At 43.4% G+C, this 15138-nt stretch overlaps 2 protein-coding genes across 2 annotated transcripts in view; one reads left to right on the forward strand and one right to left on the reverse strand.

Annotated features, from left to right (window-relative positions):
• The first annotated feature begins 231 nt into the window (after positions 1–231).
• On the forward strand, positions 232–4331 carry LOC6573397 (prolyl 4-hydroxylase subunit alpha-2). The gene is made up of 8 exons (XM_001999442.4): positions 232–431; positions 499–650; positions 710–857; positions 927–1120; positions 1186–1712; positions 2732–2785; positions 2881–3046; positions 4176–4331. The coding sequence occupies exons 1-8, from the start codon at positions 268–270 to the stop codon at positions 4244–4246; spliced, it is 1476 nt and encodes a 491-aa protein (XP_001999478.1). The 5' UTR covers positions 232–267; the 3' UTR covers positions 4247–4331.
• LOC6573396 (lachesin) overlaps positions 4306–15138 on the reverse strand; it is a 48859-nt gene continuing 38026 nt past the window's right edge. The window contains exons 2-11 of the mRNA XM_015166908.3: positions 7780–8186; positions 7566–7684; positions 7371–7471; positions 6094–6200; positions 5851–6024; positions 5661–5789; positions 5388–5586; positions 5166–5314; positions 5022–5081; positions 4306–4933 (exon numbers count right to left, since the gene is read on the reverse strand). Of these exons, the coding sequence (XP_015022394.1) occupies positions 4821–4933; positions 5022–5081; positions 5166–5314; positions 5388–5586; positions 5661–5789; positions 5851–6024; positions 6094–6200; positions 7371–7471; positions 7566–7684; positions 7780–8113 (1485 nt within the window). The 5' untranslated portion in view covers positions 8114–8186 and the 3' untranslated portion in view covers positions 4306–4820. The remainder of the gene's footprint in view (positions 4934–5021; positions 5082–5165; positions 5315–5387; positions 5587–5660; positions 5790–5850; positions 6025–6093; positions 6201–7370; positions 7472–7565; positions 7685–7779; positions 8187–15138) is intronic.

Below are 15138 nucleotides of genomic sequence, written 5' to 3' on the forward strand. Positions count from 1 at the left end.
ATTTGAAAGTGATTTTCAAATACTTTTTGTATTTAATTTAACTTGAGATCACGTAAATAAATTTAACATCCACTTGACGGCAGGTTCTCCACACTTCAAGGCGAAACGAACTTAATTTTGAGTCCAATTCAGCTGGAGTGTCATCCATATTTCCAGACCTGCCGCTACGCAAATTAAGGGCGCTAATCGATTTGTTAGGGGTATTCCGCAGTGAAAAGCCTCGCTTCTTTGTATTATTCATTTCAGTTTTTGATTGGATTGCACAAGATGTTGACTCTCAAGCTAGTTTTAGTGGCGCTGCTGCTGCAGCTGCTGGCAGGAGCCACGTCATCTCACGACATGGTCCGGGTGCTGCAGGGCGAGGACGATCTGTTCGAGGATCTGAGACTCTATGTGGCAGCTCTGGAGCGCAAGGCGCGGACGACTCGCCTGTAAGTGAATCACTGAAGTTGATCTTAGCAAGCTCTATATACAATATAAATCTATATATTTCTCTAGAGTCTTAGAGGATGCCCTGGCCAGGCTGGAGGCGTCGCAGATTGATCCCACGGCCTATGTCGAGAGTCCGTTGGTCGCTTTTTCCATGGTGCGACGCATGCACATGGATGCGGGCAAGATATTGAACTACCTGAAGCAAGATGCGGGCGCAGGTAAACCAATTCGGCCAAAGCTTATTCGCCAGTTACACCAGGCTTTATACCTCCCACAGATCTACAACATATTGCGGACTATCGTCTGGACATCATCACTGAGGCAGATCTGGCGAAGGCTACGCAGGGCTTGCTCCGCCAACAACAGCTCCAGGGCCTGAGTGAGCGCGATGTGGCTCGGGGTCTACTAGGCCCGAAGCAATACAAGTGGGTCTCTAGTCTGTAGATCGCCAAGTAGACTCAGTTCGATATCTTCGTCTCTTATATCCATTGCAGCGCCAGCCTGAGCACGCCCGACTGTCTGACCCTGGCGCAACACCTGCTCAAGAAGGGGGAGGACGAGCAGGCCAAGAATTGGTTAGAGCTGGCACTGGAGCTCTATGAAAGGACGCCGGAGCGCGTCTATGAGCTGCTGAATATCGATAGTGAAACCATATTACGTGACATTGTCGACATTCATGCTTCCAGGGGTTAGTGCCATGAATAAACAATGAATCCAACTCGACTTCTGGTGGTTTTTGTGATTTCCTTGCAGAGAATTGGCTGGGCGTTCGGGCTGTTCTTCTACAGATGCTTGAGCTCGCTCAGGACAAGCAGCGCATCTTGAACTTGCTGCACTCTGTGGACTTTCATCTCACGAACTTTGAGATCTGTCGGGGTCAGAGGCAGCTGCCCGTAAGCGACTCGCTGCGCTGTCGCTATAGTGCAGAGGGCTCGCCCTTTCTCCGACTCGCTCCACTCAAGCTCGAGCAGCTGAGCATCGATCCATATGTGGCGCTCTGTCATAATGCCATCCATGACAATGAGCTGGAGTACATCATCGAGCAGAGCAGACCCTATCTGAAGCGTGCCCTTGTTGATCAAGGCGTCGTGCATGAGAAGCGGGTCACTATGGATGCGGCATTCGACCTAAATGCCTCCACCCACGGACGAACTCTGCGCCAGCGCCTGGAGGATATGTCCGGCTTCGATCTAAGCAACAGCGGTCAGCTGGCAGTGCTCAACTATGGCATCGGAGGTCACTACTCCATGCACTTTGATTGCTGGTTTAGCAGTGACAGCGTGAGTGCTAAGAATGGGTCTAAAATTCTATATGGTAGTAGAGTTATGCCTGGGTAGCTGACTGACTGATTGAGCGACGAAACTTGACTGAGCTCTAAGAATACGTTGTTAAACATTTAACTCCTGGTTCAGATGACTTCACTTTCCTATGGGGCAACTAACTGGATGATTGAGTCATAGATTTAATGGCTGATTGAACAAATCATAGAACTTCCAACTTCTTGACTGACTGATTGACACCCTGACTGGCTAACTAACTCAGTGAGTAATCCAGATATTTATTGACTGGTTGATTATCGACATGATTGACTGTCTCATATATTGAGTTACTAATTGATTGATTGACTGATTGATAGCTTGATCAATAGATTGACAGAACGAATGATTGCATATTAATGGACTCAGTGATTGAGTAATTGACTGACCTATGACTGACAGATTAAATGATTGATTGACAAACTCATTGGCAAATTACTTGACTGATACACTAATTGCTGATAGGCCGACTAATTGATTGATTGGCTGAGTAGTTGAGCTATTGACAAACTGATCAATATACATAGATTAAATTTAGTAATGGAGTAACTGATTGATCGACGCAGATTGAATAACCCTCTGACTGACAAATGATTTAGTGACTGATTGATTGACTAACTTAGTAGTTGACAGCTTTCAGACTGATCAGTATTGATTGACTGAATAATTGACTGACCAACTGATAAACCGAATATCTGAATGACTGATTGCTTACTCTGAAATTCTACCATAATTCCAATTTAACTGCAATTAGTTACAGTAGTTTAAGTTTACTTGCGATTACCCATTCTTTTATGCCTTTATGCTTTGCAAAGGGATTAACTTTCACTTTTTGTTGAGAGAAATCTTTGAAGTTTTTAATGCAAGTTTTAGCCAAGAAATCTGTTAGGCAAGCCCGACTTGTCGGAGCTCCAGTGCTGGGCACACTGACAGCCGCTGCTGAATGCCTCGGATTTATGTATGTAAATACTCTTTTTTGGCAGGCAGCCTATGAGGCTTACATCAGGAGTAATCGCATTGCTACCATTTTGCTGTACGTAAGTAGAGGACTTAAATAGCATATTGCGCGCCAGTTGCTTCCTCACTCTTTTTTATCTTATCCTCTTTTCGGCGTCCTGCTCATCCTTTGTAGCTGAACGAAGTGCAGATGGGCGGCATTACATCCTTTCCCGCTCTGGGTCTGGGCGTGCAGCCAATCAAGGGCTCGGCCCTGATCTGGCATAATATGAACCATGAGATTGAGTGCGACTACCGAACCCTGCACGCCGCCTGTCCCACTCTGCTGGGCAATCGCTGGGGTAAGCTAATTAATTGAATGCACTGTACGAGGGCCGTTCTAAGGCTAACCGACCTAGCAAACGCATGACATCTGGCAGAGCAAACTTTCATTGGCCAACTTGTTGTTCGATACAGTTTTCCCAGCCATTTCCAATAACTTCAATTTCCTGTTTATAATGAGAACTGTCTAGCTCAAAATAGATATTTGCGATAGATTTCAGTTCTTTACGGCTGAACTTTTTTTCGGAAAACCATTTTATTGAGTTAGTTTTTTAATACAAAACATATAGATAAAATAGATAAAATATAAAATATTTCAAGGGCTTTCAAAATGAACAAATATTTGATGGCGAATCTATTCATATATTAATGCTTGGCTTTTATACTCGCTCGCAAAGTAAAAAGAGTATATTGATTATTTGTATTGCTTGACATGCTCTGATTTCGTCTTATTGTTCGTCCGTCCGTTCGGTTGCTCTTCCGTCTTTTTGTCCATCCATCTTCTCGTCCGGATATCCGCCAGTCTGATTGAACGAAAATCATTTTACCGATATTGAAGCTGTAGAGTTTTGGGAATTTTTACCGTAACATTTTTAATGTGATTTTTGACTATATCCAGGGAATGATAAATATATGTATATGTATACGTTTATAAATCACAAATCTCAAATAGGAATGTGGGGCAGACGTAGCGGATCGAGAATAGCTAATGATATAACGGGAACGATATAATTATAGAATATATACCATATATATTATTTATCATATACTATGTAGGTGATTCATTATTAAATGATATAATACAGCCGAAAAAAAATTAAACTATATGTATATAGAGAAAGCCATTGCAGTTGAATTCCTCTATAGAGGGCTCTATAAATTATTTTAACATTCCGTCAACGCGCAGTATGCAATATCTCACGAAACTACCCTCGTCCCTAGGCTATTTCTCTCATACTCACCTCGACTACAACGAGTCGAGTCACCTTCGATAATCGTTGCAATGAAGGCTTTGACATGAATGCATTGAGTCCACGTGTCGTAGAGCTTAGGCTGGTCGGTTGCCTTTGGAAGTCTCTGTGTGTATCAATGTCCACCTATTTTTTGCTCACACATCCAGTTTATATGTATGTCTTCTTCTTTGTGCAGTGGCCACCCAGTGGGTCGACGTAGACGGTCAGTGGCGCAGAAAGCGCTGCACGCGCAGCTCCCCGAATTAAAGAGGGAAGAACGCATCTGGCTTAGTTTTGCGATAATTTATTCAATAATTTTCCATTAATTACATTTATGCACTATTTTATAGTATTCATGTGTCTTCATATGCAATGCGACATATTTGTTTACTTTATTTTTTTTTGGCATTATTTTCCATTTGCCATCTCTTTTTTTTTGGTTTTTCTTCTTCGTTTCGGTTATTTATGAGGGGAAAGGACTTTGAACAACAATTCTCGTGATACGTATTTAAATGATATTCGCGAGGTGGGGGAGCTTGGGGCCCACAGCGCTTTTGTAATATGTTTAGCAGTACGTTGCATATATGTATGTATATATATATATGTATGTATATAAAAATGTTAAAAAGAAATTGTAAAAATGAACCAAAACAAAGGGAACAAATTGAAAGCCCTAACAAAAACAACAAACAACACAGACACTGATAAGGAATTGTCGGGGTCGCGGGGCTTGAGCGGGAGCGTAAGCGAAACACTTTGCGGAGGGATGGGAGATATCGGCTCAAGGGCTGGGTAACACCTGTAGGAATACTTGATTGCCGGCTCTCGCTCAATTTTGATATCACGCGCTCCAAGCGCATAGCAGCAGCAGCAGCAGGGGCAGCGGCAGGGGCAGCATCAGCCACGCCGTCTGCTTGAAGACGGCGGCCACATTGCGAGCCTCGTCGTCCAGACCTGCCGGCGGAAATGAGAAATCGGAAATCGGCGTCAGTAATTGGCTTGAGAATTGTGGAGCGTACGATAAAAAGTGTGTGGAGCTTACCGCCAATGAAATTGAGGCTCTCATCGTTGCTGGCCGAGGCGCCCGGATGTAGCTTGATTTCTGAAACAATCGCAAGGTCAAAGGTTAGACAAATCGCATGGGAATGGGGCATGGGAATTGTGTGTGCCGATAACGCATACGCACCGTATAGCCGTAACGTGCCCTCGGCACGGCCCAGCGAGTTTGTGCTGACGCAGTGATAGGTGCCCACATCGGAGGCAGAGAAGGAACGCACCACCAGCAGCATGACGCCGCGATAGCCATCGCGCTTCTCCGTGATGCCATATTTGGGCCTGCATAGCAAATTCATGAGATTGTTTGACTTGTGCAGGGCTAAAAATATTGGCCCTCGGCTCAACCACTCACCCATCCAAGAGCATTTCGGGCCCGGGCGAGCCGGACTCCAGGCTGGACGTCGAGATGCTGGCGAACCCGTTCGAAGTGCGCGCGCCCTTCAGCCAGTAGGAGACGGGCGACGGGGATGCCTCCACCTGGCACTCGAGCTGCACATCGGAGCCGAGCGGCGTGCCCAGCAGCTGGCTGGGGGCACGCACCATGGGCGCAACTGGAATTGGGGAATGACAGACAGACGCAACAATGAATCCCACTGATCCCACTGACACTGGGGCAGATACCTACACTGTACGCTTAGGGAGACGCGCTTGCTAACCGCCGGCGGCACATCGTTGGAGGCGATGCAGAGGTAAGCGCCCATCTGACGGCGCTCCAGGCGAATCAACCTCAGCGAGGAGCCATTGTAGGTTTCCACTGTGAGTGAAGATTGTAATGGAGCTTAAGCTGTCGGGCTACATGACGTTGTGGCACTCACCTTTCATTAGCTCCCGGCTGCCCGGCTTACGTATTAGTATCATTTCGCCGTCCTCACGCCGCCAGATGACTCGCGGCTGCGGATTGCCCGTGGCCTTGCATGTGAGCGTTGCGTCCTCGCCCTCCTGCACGGCCAGATCGGCCGAGGACTCCTCGTTGCTAATGTCCGGTGGCACTGCGAGCAACCAACATGACATTACATATATATTCAAATATTTACTTCAATTGAGCAACTCTCAAATACCTTGCACATCGATGCAGCCCACCTGCTTCTTCATAGGACTCGTGTTGATTTGGCACATGTAGCAGCCACGGTCGGACTCCCTCAGCTTACTGATCTTCAATTTCCAGCTAATTGGCCATAACAATATGGGAATATAACAAAGAAACATATGAGAATATGTATTATAATTAATATAATATATTGTATATATAAATATTAAATGGTAAGTCAATAAATCGTTTGTATAGATCAACATTGATCTTTCAATATTATAATTAATCTTTATTCTACGAGAAGGGTTTAGGCAAAGTCAAATATGAAAGAGCTTCATTGACTTGAAAGTACTAGGAAAATTATTCAAAATGGATAAAGCTCAAGCACATGGGAGGTTTCTAATTTAGCTCAGGATTCCAGAGTTGGACTATCTACCCCATTGACTAAATCTTTCGCAGCCTCCATCTGTTTTCTCATCTATGAAACACCTAAGGTGACAGATGTTGACTTTTATATTATAAATTAGATATTCTTTTGAGTGTGAAAAGAAAACCCTTACTTATTTAAGGGTACAACTCATATATGGAGATATGAAAATTCTCCTTCTAGAAATAAAAGTTTAAATTACTCTCACACTTTCAGTTAAATTTTGCAAGAATATTGTTATTAAATTCTCAAGTTCTACCTATATAAATCAATATATAATAGTTCAAGTCTTTATATAGTTAACTTGTATATCGAAGTTCTTCAAAACTAAAAGTTTTTTAAGCGGCCCAAGTCTATTCAGTGGACAAGAACTGCACATCGACCAACTTTTCAACCTCTGCCCACACTTGGTAAGGTTCATTCTATCGCTTTATGGCGAAAAATTGCTGTAGCACTTAATTCTTGAATCTTGGTTTCCCTATAAAATAAAAAACGTATTTTAAAATAAAAGTAATTAAACAGCTTATAGAATTAATTCCATTTAAGGGTTTATGCTGCATCATCAATTGTAAAAAGTAGTTGCAATATTAATAATAATAATAATTATAATAATAATACAAATAATTTTAATAAGAGTATTAATATTGATATAATATTTTTTTTTTATTTATTTATTATTTATATTTTTTGAATGTATTAAAAAAAATAGATGTATACTAATATTAATAATAATGTTGCCTATAGGAATGGCCATTCGAAGACTTTCCACTCACTCAATAATAAACACTGAACTTAATTAATTTCTGAATTATTATTAAAATAGCTAAAATAAAATTTATTTTGTATGCCAATTAACCCACTTTAGATGTTTCACTTACGTGTGCATATCCTGATGCATGACACTGATCCGCGCATTGTGAGTTACGACGCGTCCTTGCAGGGCCAGGACCGTCTGATCGGAGGCACGCAGCCAGCCGACCTGAGGGGCGCAGCAGAAAGGCAGAAAATACGATCAATAGGAATTAGATGGTGTGCAACTTGAGTCAGCCAGGTGAATGGAATAGTTGACCTACTTTATTCTTGCCCAGATTGCGCACGGAGCAGGCCAGAACGGCCTCACGACCAGCCGGATACGTGACATTGTTGATGAAGCCAATAAACTCCGGATCGGGATCCAGCTGTGAGTTTAACTCTGTGCACAGCACGTGGCATTAAATTGAATTAGAATTTGATGTTGGGGCCAATGGGGGCAATTGAATGCTTGCCCCTGCTCGACGCTCTACTTACCATGATGCTGATTCTGTGGATTTCCATTGGCGCATTTGGCGGCCATTATCAAAATGACAAAGAGCAGGCCTAAATGGCTCTTCATTTTGTTATTGTTGTTGTTGTCCCTCCTGCTGTTGTTGTTATCGTCGTCGTTGTTGTTGTTGTTGCGGCTTGTTTTTGCGCTCTGCAGCTGACGTTTGTTATTTGCAGCAGCTGTTGCTCGATTCACTGTTGCCGTTGTTGCCGTTGTTGCCGTTGTTGCTGCTTTTGTTATTTTATGGGTATTTTTTGTAGCGAACGCCACAAATTCTATTTGCATTTGAATTTCTATTTCTATTGCTATTTGCCGCATGCGTTGTTTGTGCAAATTGCGCAAGGGGCTTTGATTTCACTGCATCTGCATCATTCCCAAGTGCTGTTGACATCTGCAAGCAAATAGGAAAAAATAGCAAAAACAATATAAAATGGCATCAGCATAAAACACCCAAAACAAAACATCAAAAATTTCTAACCAAAAATTTATTTCACCAAACAACAACAACTGCAATTGAGTTTAGTTTAAGTTCTGCAGCAGCAGCAGCAACACCAACAGCAACAGCAACAGCAAAGCTGCAACAGCAACAGCAAAGCTGCAACAATAGCAATCAAGTGCTGGGCTGCTTGGCTTCCTGTTTGTGGAGCTCAGTGGGCCGCGTTGGGGGCTGTGGCGCTGTTAACTTGATTATGTGCGGCGCACAGTTTAACAATGTTACGTTGGCTGCTTTTAGGCGCGGCCAATATGGCCCACAGTCCGGCACAGAGTCGTGGTCCGCTATCTTCTTTAGCCGCTGCTCAAAGTGAACGCAAATGCAATTTTCAACACAAACACAAATTTATGGCATGGCCATCGTGCCACGCCCATGGCACGCCCATCCACCCAGCAATAAAAGAAAAAGTGCGCTCTGACGACGAGCTGCAAAATAAAATATAACTGGAACAAAATAAGAGCACGAGTTGCGAGCGTTGCGAGCCAAAGCCAAAGCCAAAGGTGAAAAATATGAATGTAAATATTAAAAAAGTTTCAAGACGCAAAAACTAACGAGATGTACGCTCATTTGCCCAGCTTCCACCAGGGACCAGCCGGCACCACCAGGCACCACCAAGCACCACCAGGCACTACCAAACACCATCAGGCACCAGCATCCAGCGTGCTGCTGCACTTTGCTGCATCTGTAATTTAATTTCTGTGTGAAATTGAGCGCTGGGCTAATACTGAATTTGCAGTAAACCAGTTAGCAAGCCAGGCCGAAGCCAAAGTGCATTCAAGTCAAATACGGAACGGGGGGGTGGCTGCGGGGCGGGCCAAGTGCAAACTTTTGACGAGGTGTCAATGCCGATGCCACGGGGCTAAAATGCGCGAAATGCCGTCAGTGGATGCGATGCCAAGGAAGGCAACTTTCTAGCAACGGAAATGCGATTTGCTTATTGAATTACCTTTTGGCTGCACAGAGTTGCGACAGTGCAGCTGCCACGACCAGCAACAGCAGGAGTAGCACGAATAGCAGGAGTAGCACCAGCAACAGCAACAGTAACAGCAGAGCACACCGCGATTGATTAAATAATATTGTTCGCCTATTCGCATAATTGAATTTCTGAACAAAGCACTGGAGAGCTTTACGTTCAATACAAATAGCTTTGCTATGCGTCCTTTAAAGAGCTGACCACAAGCTGACGTCATTGCAAAAGGCCAGTTCAGACTAAAAAATTCGATTTATCGATATTTATCGATCGAATTTTGCATATACATAAGCGAGGTATTAAGAAGGCTCCAGGTCAGAGCTCTCCTTCAACTCTTTTGGCTTATTGATACACATTAGGATAACCAAATCATTGAATACCTTTGGTATTCCATTCAATATTCGAATCAATGTGTATTCAAAGGTCTGTGGAGTAAGCAGTTCCAGTGCGAAAAATTATTGCCGAACAAAAGTTGTATTTGATCTTTGAGTAAGTTCAAGGGCTCTAAACGGGAGTTCTTTGAGATTAAATATGTAAATGACGACAGATTAAGAATCGTTGATTGTGCTGAGGCATATAAAATAAGGAGAGTCTTACAATTTATTGTACTCGACCGATTGTAGCTTTTAAGTGCAACCGCTTTAATTTAGAATATTTGAAAAATAGAAAATTTTGAGCTTAGAGCACTTATTTCCAGTTCCTCGTTTTATTTGTTGTAGGATATTATTTAAATCCCTCAATTCCAGAGCTAACTCTCAATAACACTTGTTCATCATGGGGAATGATTAAAGCCAGTAACGCACTTTAGGGTAGAGGTGGGTACGGGCCGGGCTTTTATCGGGTACCCTTGGGCACCCGCGGTTACCCGTGGGTATGGGCGGGTGCGGGTTACGCCGCTCAACCCGTTTTACCCGAAGTTAGCAGAGCGCGTCCTTATAAATGCATGTGTGTGTATGTGTGCATAAAAGAAGTCCAGAATGATTAGAATATCAGCTAAGAGGGTTCAGGGTATCTCCTAGTCGAGCAGTCTCGACTGGAGCCTTCTTACTTGTTTTTATATAAAAACATGTAATATTTCTGTAAATAATATTGTAATTTTTAAGAATTAAATTGTTGTTATGTTTGAGAACAAAAAATTTGTTGTAATTTTTGAGAATTAAATTTTTTGTCAGTGTTTCGGGCGGGTTGGGTGCGGGTATGAAATTTTTTTTTGCTTTCGGGTACGGATAAAATTTTGAACTTTTGACCGTGGGAGGATCGCGCAGGGTGCAAAAAAGTCGGCCCGTGCCCACCTCTACTTTGGGGTATCGGGGTTTGAAATACCCCAAGTTTTTTGAAGTCGCAAATCTATTGAATTAATAATAATTAATATTAATTTATTTCTGTAATCTAGCATATTGGCAATTGAATAGGAATCACCCCCATTATCGACAAACTCGCTACGCCTCTGCATATAACGTAAAAATATGAGTTCTTGCTGCAGTTCAATCAAACCCTACCTTAAAATAAAATTGTGAATTTATTGTATTAGCATGCACTCGATAGCTCTTGAACTCTCTCTATCTAATCTGCAATATCTGATTTCATGTTTTGCAAATGTAAATTCACCTGACTCTTTGCAATGTATGGCAATATATGTATGTGTATATAAGCCAATTGCCCTTTGCAATTGAGTTGATTTTCTTTTAAAAGCTTACAGATAAAAAATATGCTCCAGCTACTTCGATAAATATATAGTTTATATGTATACGTGTAAATATTTATAGTTAATTCTGGGAAGGCTTCGCATTGCTGTCTATAGAGCAGTTAAGTGGATAAGCATATAACTACTTTTGAGCAATAAAGCAAAACAAAATGTTGCCGGCAGCTCATCCACAAAGTTTTGTGTGTGTGTATGTGTGTGTGTGTGTGTGAACATTTAATTTTTAATTGTGGCACATAGTCCGGGGCAATGCAATTTATGAGCGAGCTAAATTGTTGTGAAAATGCCAGCGGAATTCAAACTTGAAGTGAAATTTCAACTCATCAACTTGAACAATTGTGTTTGCTTCTATAGCTATTTGGGCGCTTTTTGTCGCTGTCAGGAAAAACAAATTTGCATCCGCACTCAAGAAAGGGAATATTTAAGAATGGGCTCCGAAAAATGTGCCACAGCGCGAACATAAATAAATTTGCCGTGTAAACAGAAAATATGGCAAAAAAAAAAAAAAAAAAAGGAGGAAAGGCTAAAAGGAAAAAGTGCGGCAAACAAATGAAAAGTAGAAAGTAGAAACTGCAAATCAGCGCAGTTGCAGCTGCAAGGTATGCCAACAGCTGCCCCAGAGAAAGACACAGGCATACAGAATAAGAGTGAGAGAGAGTGAGAGAGTGAGTGAGAGCGAGATGGAGCTGCAGTGTGGGTGAGACAGCATCTGAGTGAGCAAGCGTTGTAGCAAAGTGGCAGCTGAGCCGGCGGTAACAAAAAGAGCAAAGGCGAGCTAACACAGCGCCAAAACCTTTTGAAGTTGCACAGCTGGCAACAACAACAACAGCAAACTGGGCAACAACAGCAACAACAACAAAGAAGGCGTACAGGATGGCGAGAGCATGCACTTGAGCGACAAGCGTCAGCAGGAGCTTGCTCGCTGACAGCTGAGCCAGGTCCTACGGCCAGCGAATGGAAAATGTCTTAAATGCCTATGCCGTATGGTTGATGGCGGCCCGAGGAGGGCGGATCAGATGCGTTGCTAAAGGCTAACGGTAAACTGTAAATGACCGACGCTGCTAAGCGGCAAAGTGATTTGACTTAAAAGTGCTGAGCACTTGCTCGGACGCCAGTGGCTAACAGGCAGGCAGTCAGGCAGGCAGGCAGCGTGGGCGCGTCAGCCTCGCGGAGCTGCTGTCACAGCGACAACAGCAATGCCAGCAAATAAGCAGCGGACCGGGCCTTAAAGGATCAAGCTTAAGCTCATTTATTTAAATTAAAACAAACACTGCGGGGCTAAAAAGCCAAAGTCAAGTTGCGAAACGGGCTGCTGGGCGGGATCTCGCACAAATCCACAAAGTCACGACTGAGTGCATCCAACTACACACATTGTGCGCTCGACTCCACAGCTGCGTGAGTGTGTGTGTGCGTGTGTGAGTTTTACATATGCCTGCAAGGCGCGGCTCTCTCCCTCTCTCTCTCTCTCTCTCTCTCTCTCTCTCTGTGTGTGTGTGTGTGTGACTGCTGTAGAACTTTGGTAACATTTCCGATTGCTAACGCTGGCTTTAGTCGCAGCTCTGGCATTGTCCTTTGTCTTTTGGCCGTCAGCCGCCCAGCCCGACCAGACCGTCCGCCCGCCTGACTGTCATTTGTCCACTACACAAACAGGGCAAATTGTTTGCAATAATGCGCGTGGCAAGTGGGCGGCATGCTCCGCCCATTAGCCAACGCCCCCACATTCGCCTCCAGCCGCGCCCATTAACACATGCGCCGGCATTGATATGACAACGAATGCTCGCTGCAGGTAGCCCACCTGGCATTCCCCCAACAGTTGCGCTGGCCATTGGGGATAATGAATTTCGCTGGCAATGGCAACAACCGCAACAACACTAACAACTGGAGTAGCAGCAGCAACAACAACAACAGCAACAGTGACAACAACAGCACTGACAAGTGCGATAAATAACGATGCAAAGTTTAAGCAGAAAATCACAAAATGAAAATGTTAATTGTTTGGCTCACTTTTCTTATTGCTTTGATTACGCCTCATACCCTGGGAAATGCCATAAAAGGGGTGTATGCACTATGAGAACAAAGTTGAATTTGAATCTGCATATGAATGTAAAATTAAACAATAATAAATATGTATATACGTATATATATGTATATAAATATAAATTCTCAATATATAAATTATTTTCTATTTTATATTTTTTTACTATTATTTATGTTTTATTATTATTATTATTTTTGTATTACTTTTATAAATATTATATATATATATATATATAATTTTTAGATTTTATATAGGCATATATATTTTTATACTTTATATTTTTTATTTTTAATATTATTATTTATTTATTTATTTATTTAAAAAAAATTATATTTACACAAATATCTAATGTTTTTTTCTATACGTTAATAACATATTGTTATGCTATGTAATGTTATCTGCTAATAACATATTGTTAATTTAACATAACATAGTAACATAGCTTCGATATGAACAATCAACCAGATCACAAGGTATCAATTCGTCGTACCATTTATAACACTTTTCTTTGTTTAACTTTTGTTTTATTTTTTTCTGATTTTTCTTTTTTCTTTGTTATGCAGAAAAGTTGTGCAGCATTGCTCAATGAGATTTTTTATTGCAGTCGACGAAAGTTTTTATGTGGCGCCATTAGTAGCCAATTATTGGCGACTTTTTACGCCCGAACGCTCGAAGCTTAGAGTTCTGGCTGACAGAGTGGACTTATAGCATCGCAGGCTGGCAGCTGGCAGCTGGGCAGCTCGGCAGCTGGGCAGACTGGAGGCTGGCAATCTGGATGGCTGGCAGCTGGCAAGCCAATTTATATTCGCTGTCAGCGGCTGCAAACTATTTGACTGTCTGCATTAAAAAGTTCAATAATTAGCTACTAATAACTCAATTTGCGATTCAGCCAGAAAGGGAGCTGCTAATTAAAACCGCTGTCAGAGTACAGAATGTCGCTTAATTCAGTTGCAAGGCGAGGCGCAAAAGAGTGCAGCGTTGCATTTTAGCTAAATTAAACATTGGCGCCTCAGTTTTAATTGATTGTGAACAAACTGTAAAGCCGACGTGGCCGTTGATGAGTGACTGGCTGGGAGACAGGGAATGATGTAAATAAACAATTTAACTAAATGCGCCGCAAAGTAGGCAACGCTGCCGTCGCCGTCGCCGTCGCCGTCGCTCTCGCTGCTGTCACAAAAGCCTTGAGCATTAGACGTGGCATAGAAATGATGCTTTCAAAGTGTAAATGTAAACAGAGCCGTGGAACAAAAGGCCGGCAAGGAGCCGCGCACGAACAATGCGTAGGGCCAAATGAATAGCAATGCGAATGGGCACGGGTAAGGGTACGAATAGGGCTGTGGGTGTGGCTGGTGATGCGGATGTGGATGTGGATCTGGGTGTGGAAGATGCTAGTGCTGCTCTAGGCTGTTAGCTGGCGGCGACTGCTCACTGCACGACTGAATGAATGAATAGCAATGGCTATGATTGTAGGTTTGGTTTTCACGGCTGCTGGCGGCGCGTCGCGTCGAGGGTCCCGCCCCCTTGCCCCCAGGCAGCAGCAAAAATAACAATGGAAACGGCGCACAGTGTGCCGGCACAATTGTGATAATTGCCGTTGTCTCACACCTTTTGCCAGCGGCAGCGGGTCGTGAAATGATGACAAGCAAAAGCTCTTCCGCTGTCTGTTTGGCTGCCACTCGTAGGCATAGCAAATAAACTGTTGCCCCCTCGCTGCATCCCCGCTATTTATTTTATAATTTCATTGTTTACATTTATGTTTTAGCTTTAACACACACCAGCACACACACACGCACGCACATGCAGAGAGACGGGGTACATAAGCCCTGGCATCATGTGTGCGCCTCGTCTATGCATGCGGCACAAGTTTCTCCGGCTCCTTGCTGCTCGTCGCCTTTTCTCCCTCGAAATTTCTTTCATTTTGGCGCTTTCTCAACTTTTTTCGCGCACAATTTGCATGCGAATTTGCCGCTGTCTGTTCGCCCAAAACTTTGCCCCGTCCGTCTGTTCGGCTCGTCCTGCACATCTGTCTGTCCCTGCCGGTCGTCCGACCATTTGCTATCCTCCGGCTTCATGCGCGTGCCTTTTACTGCACGACTGCCACTTGCCAGTTGCTTGCCGCCTCTCGACCCTCTCGGCTGTC

This window comes from Drosophila mojavensis, unplaced genomic scaffold (genome assembly GCF_018153725.1).
Source record: "Drosophila mojavensis isolate 15081-1352.22 unplaced genomic scaffold, ASM1815372v1 contig_16, whole genome shotgun sequence".
NCBI classification, from domain to species: domain Eukaryota; kingdom Metazoa; phylum Arthropoda; class Insecta; order Diptera; family Drosophilidae; genus Drosophila; species Drosophila mojavensis.

Coding starts and splice junctions, on each gene's coding strand:
- LOC6573397 (XM_001999442.4), top strand. CDS start 268: ATGTTGACTCTCAAGCTAGTTTTAGTGGCGCTGCTGCTGCAGCTGCTG. Junction 432..498: donor AAGGCGCGGACGACTCGCCT/GTAAGTGAATCA, acceptor ATATTTCTCTAG/AGTCTTAGAGGATGCCCTGG. Junction 1,713..2,731: donor GCTGGTTTAGCAGTGACAGC/GTGAGTGCTAAG, acceptor CTTTTTTGGCAG/GCAGCCTATGAGGCTTACAT.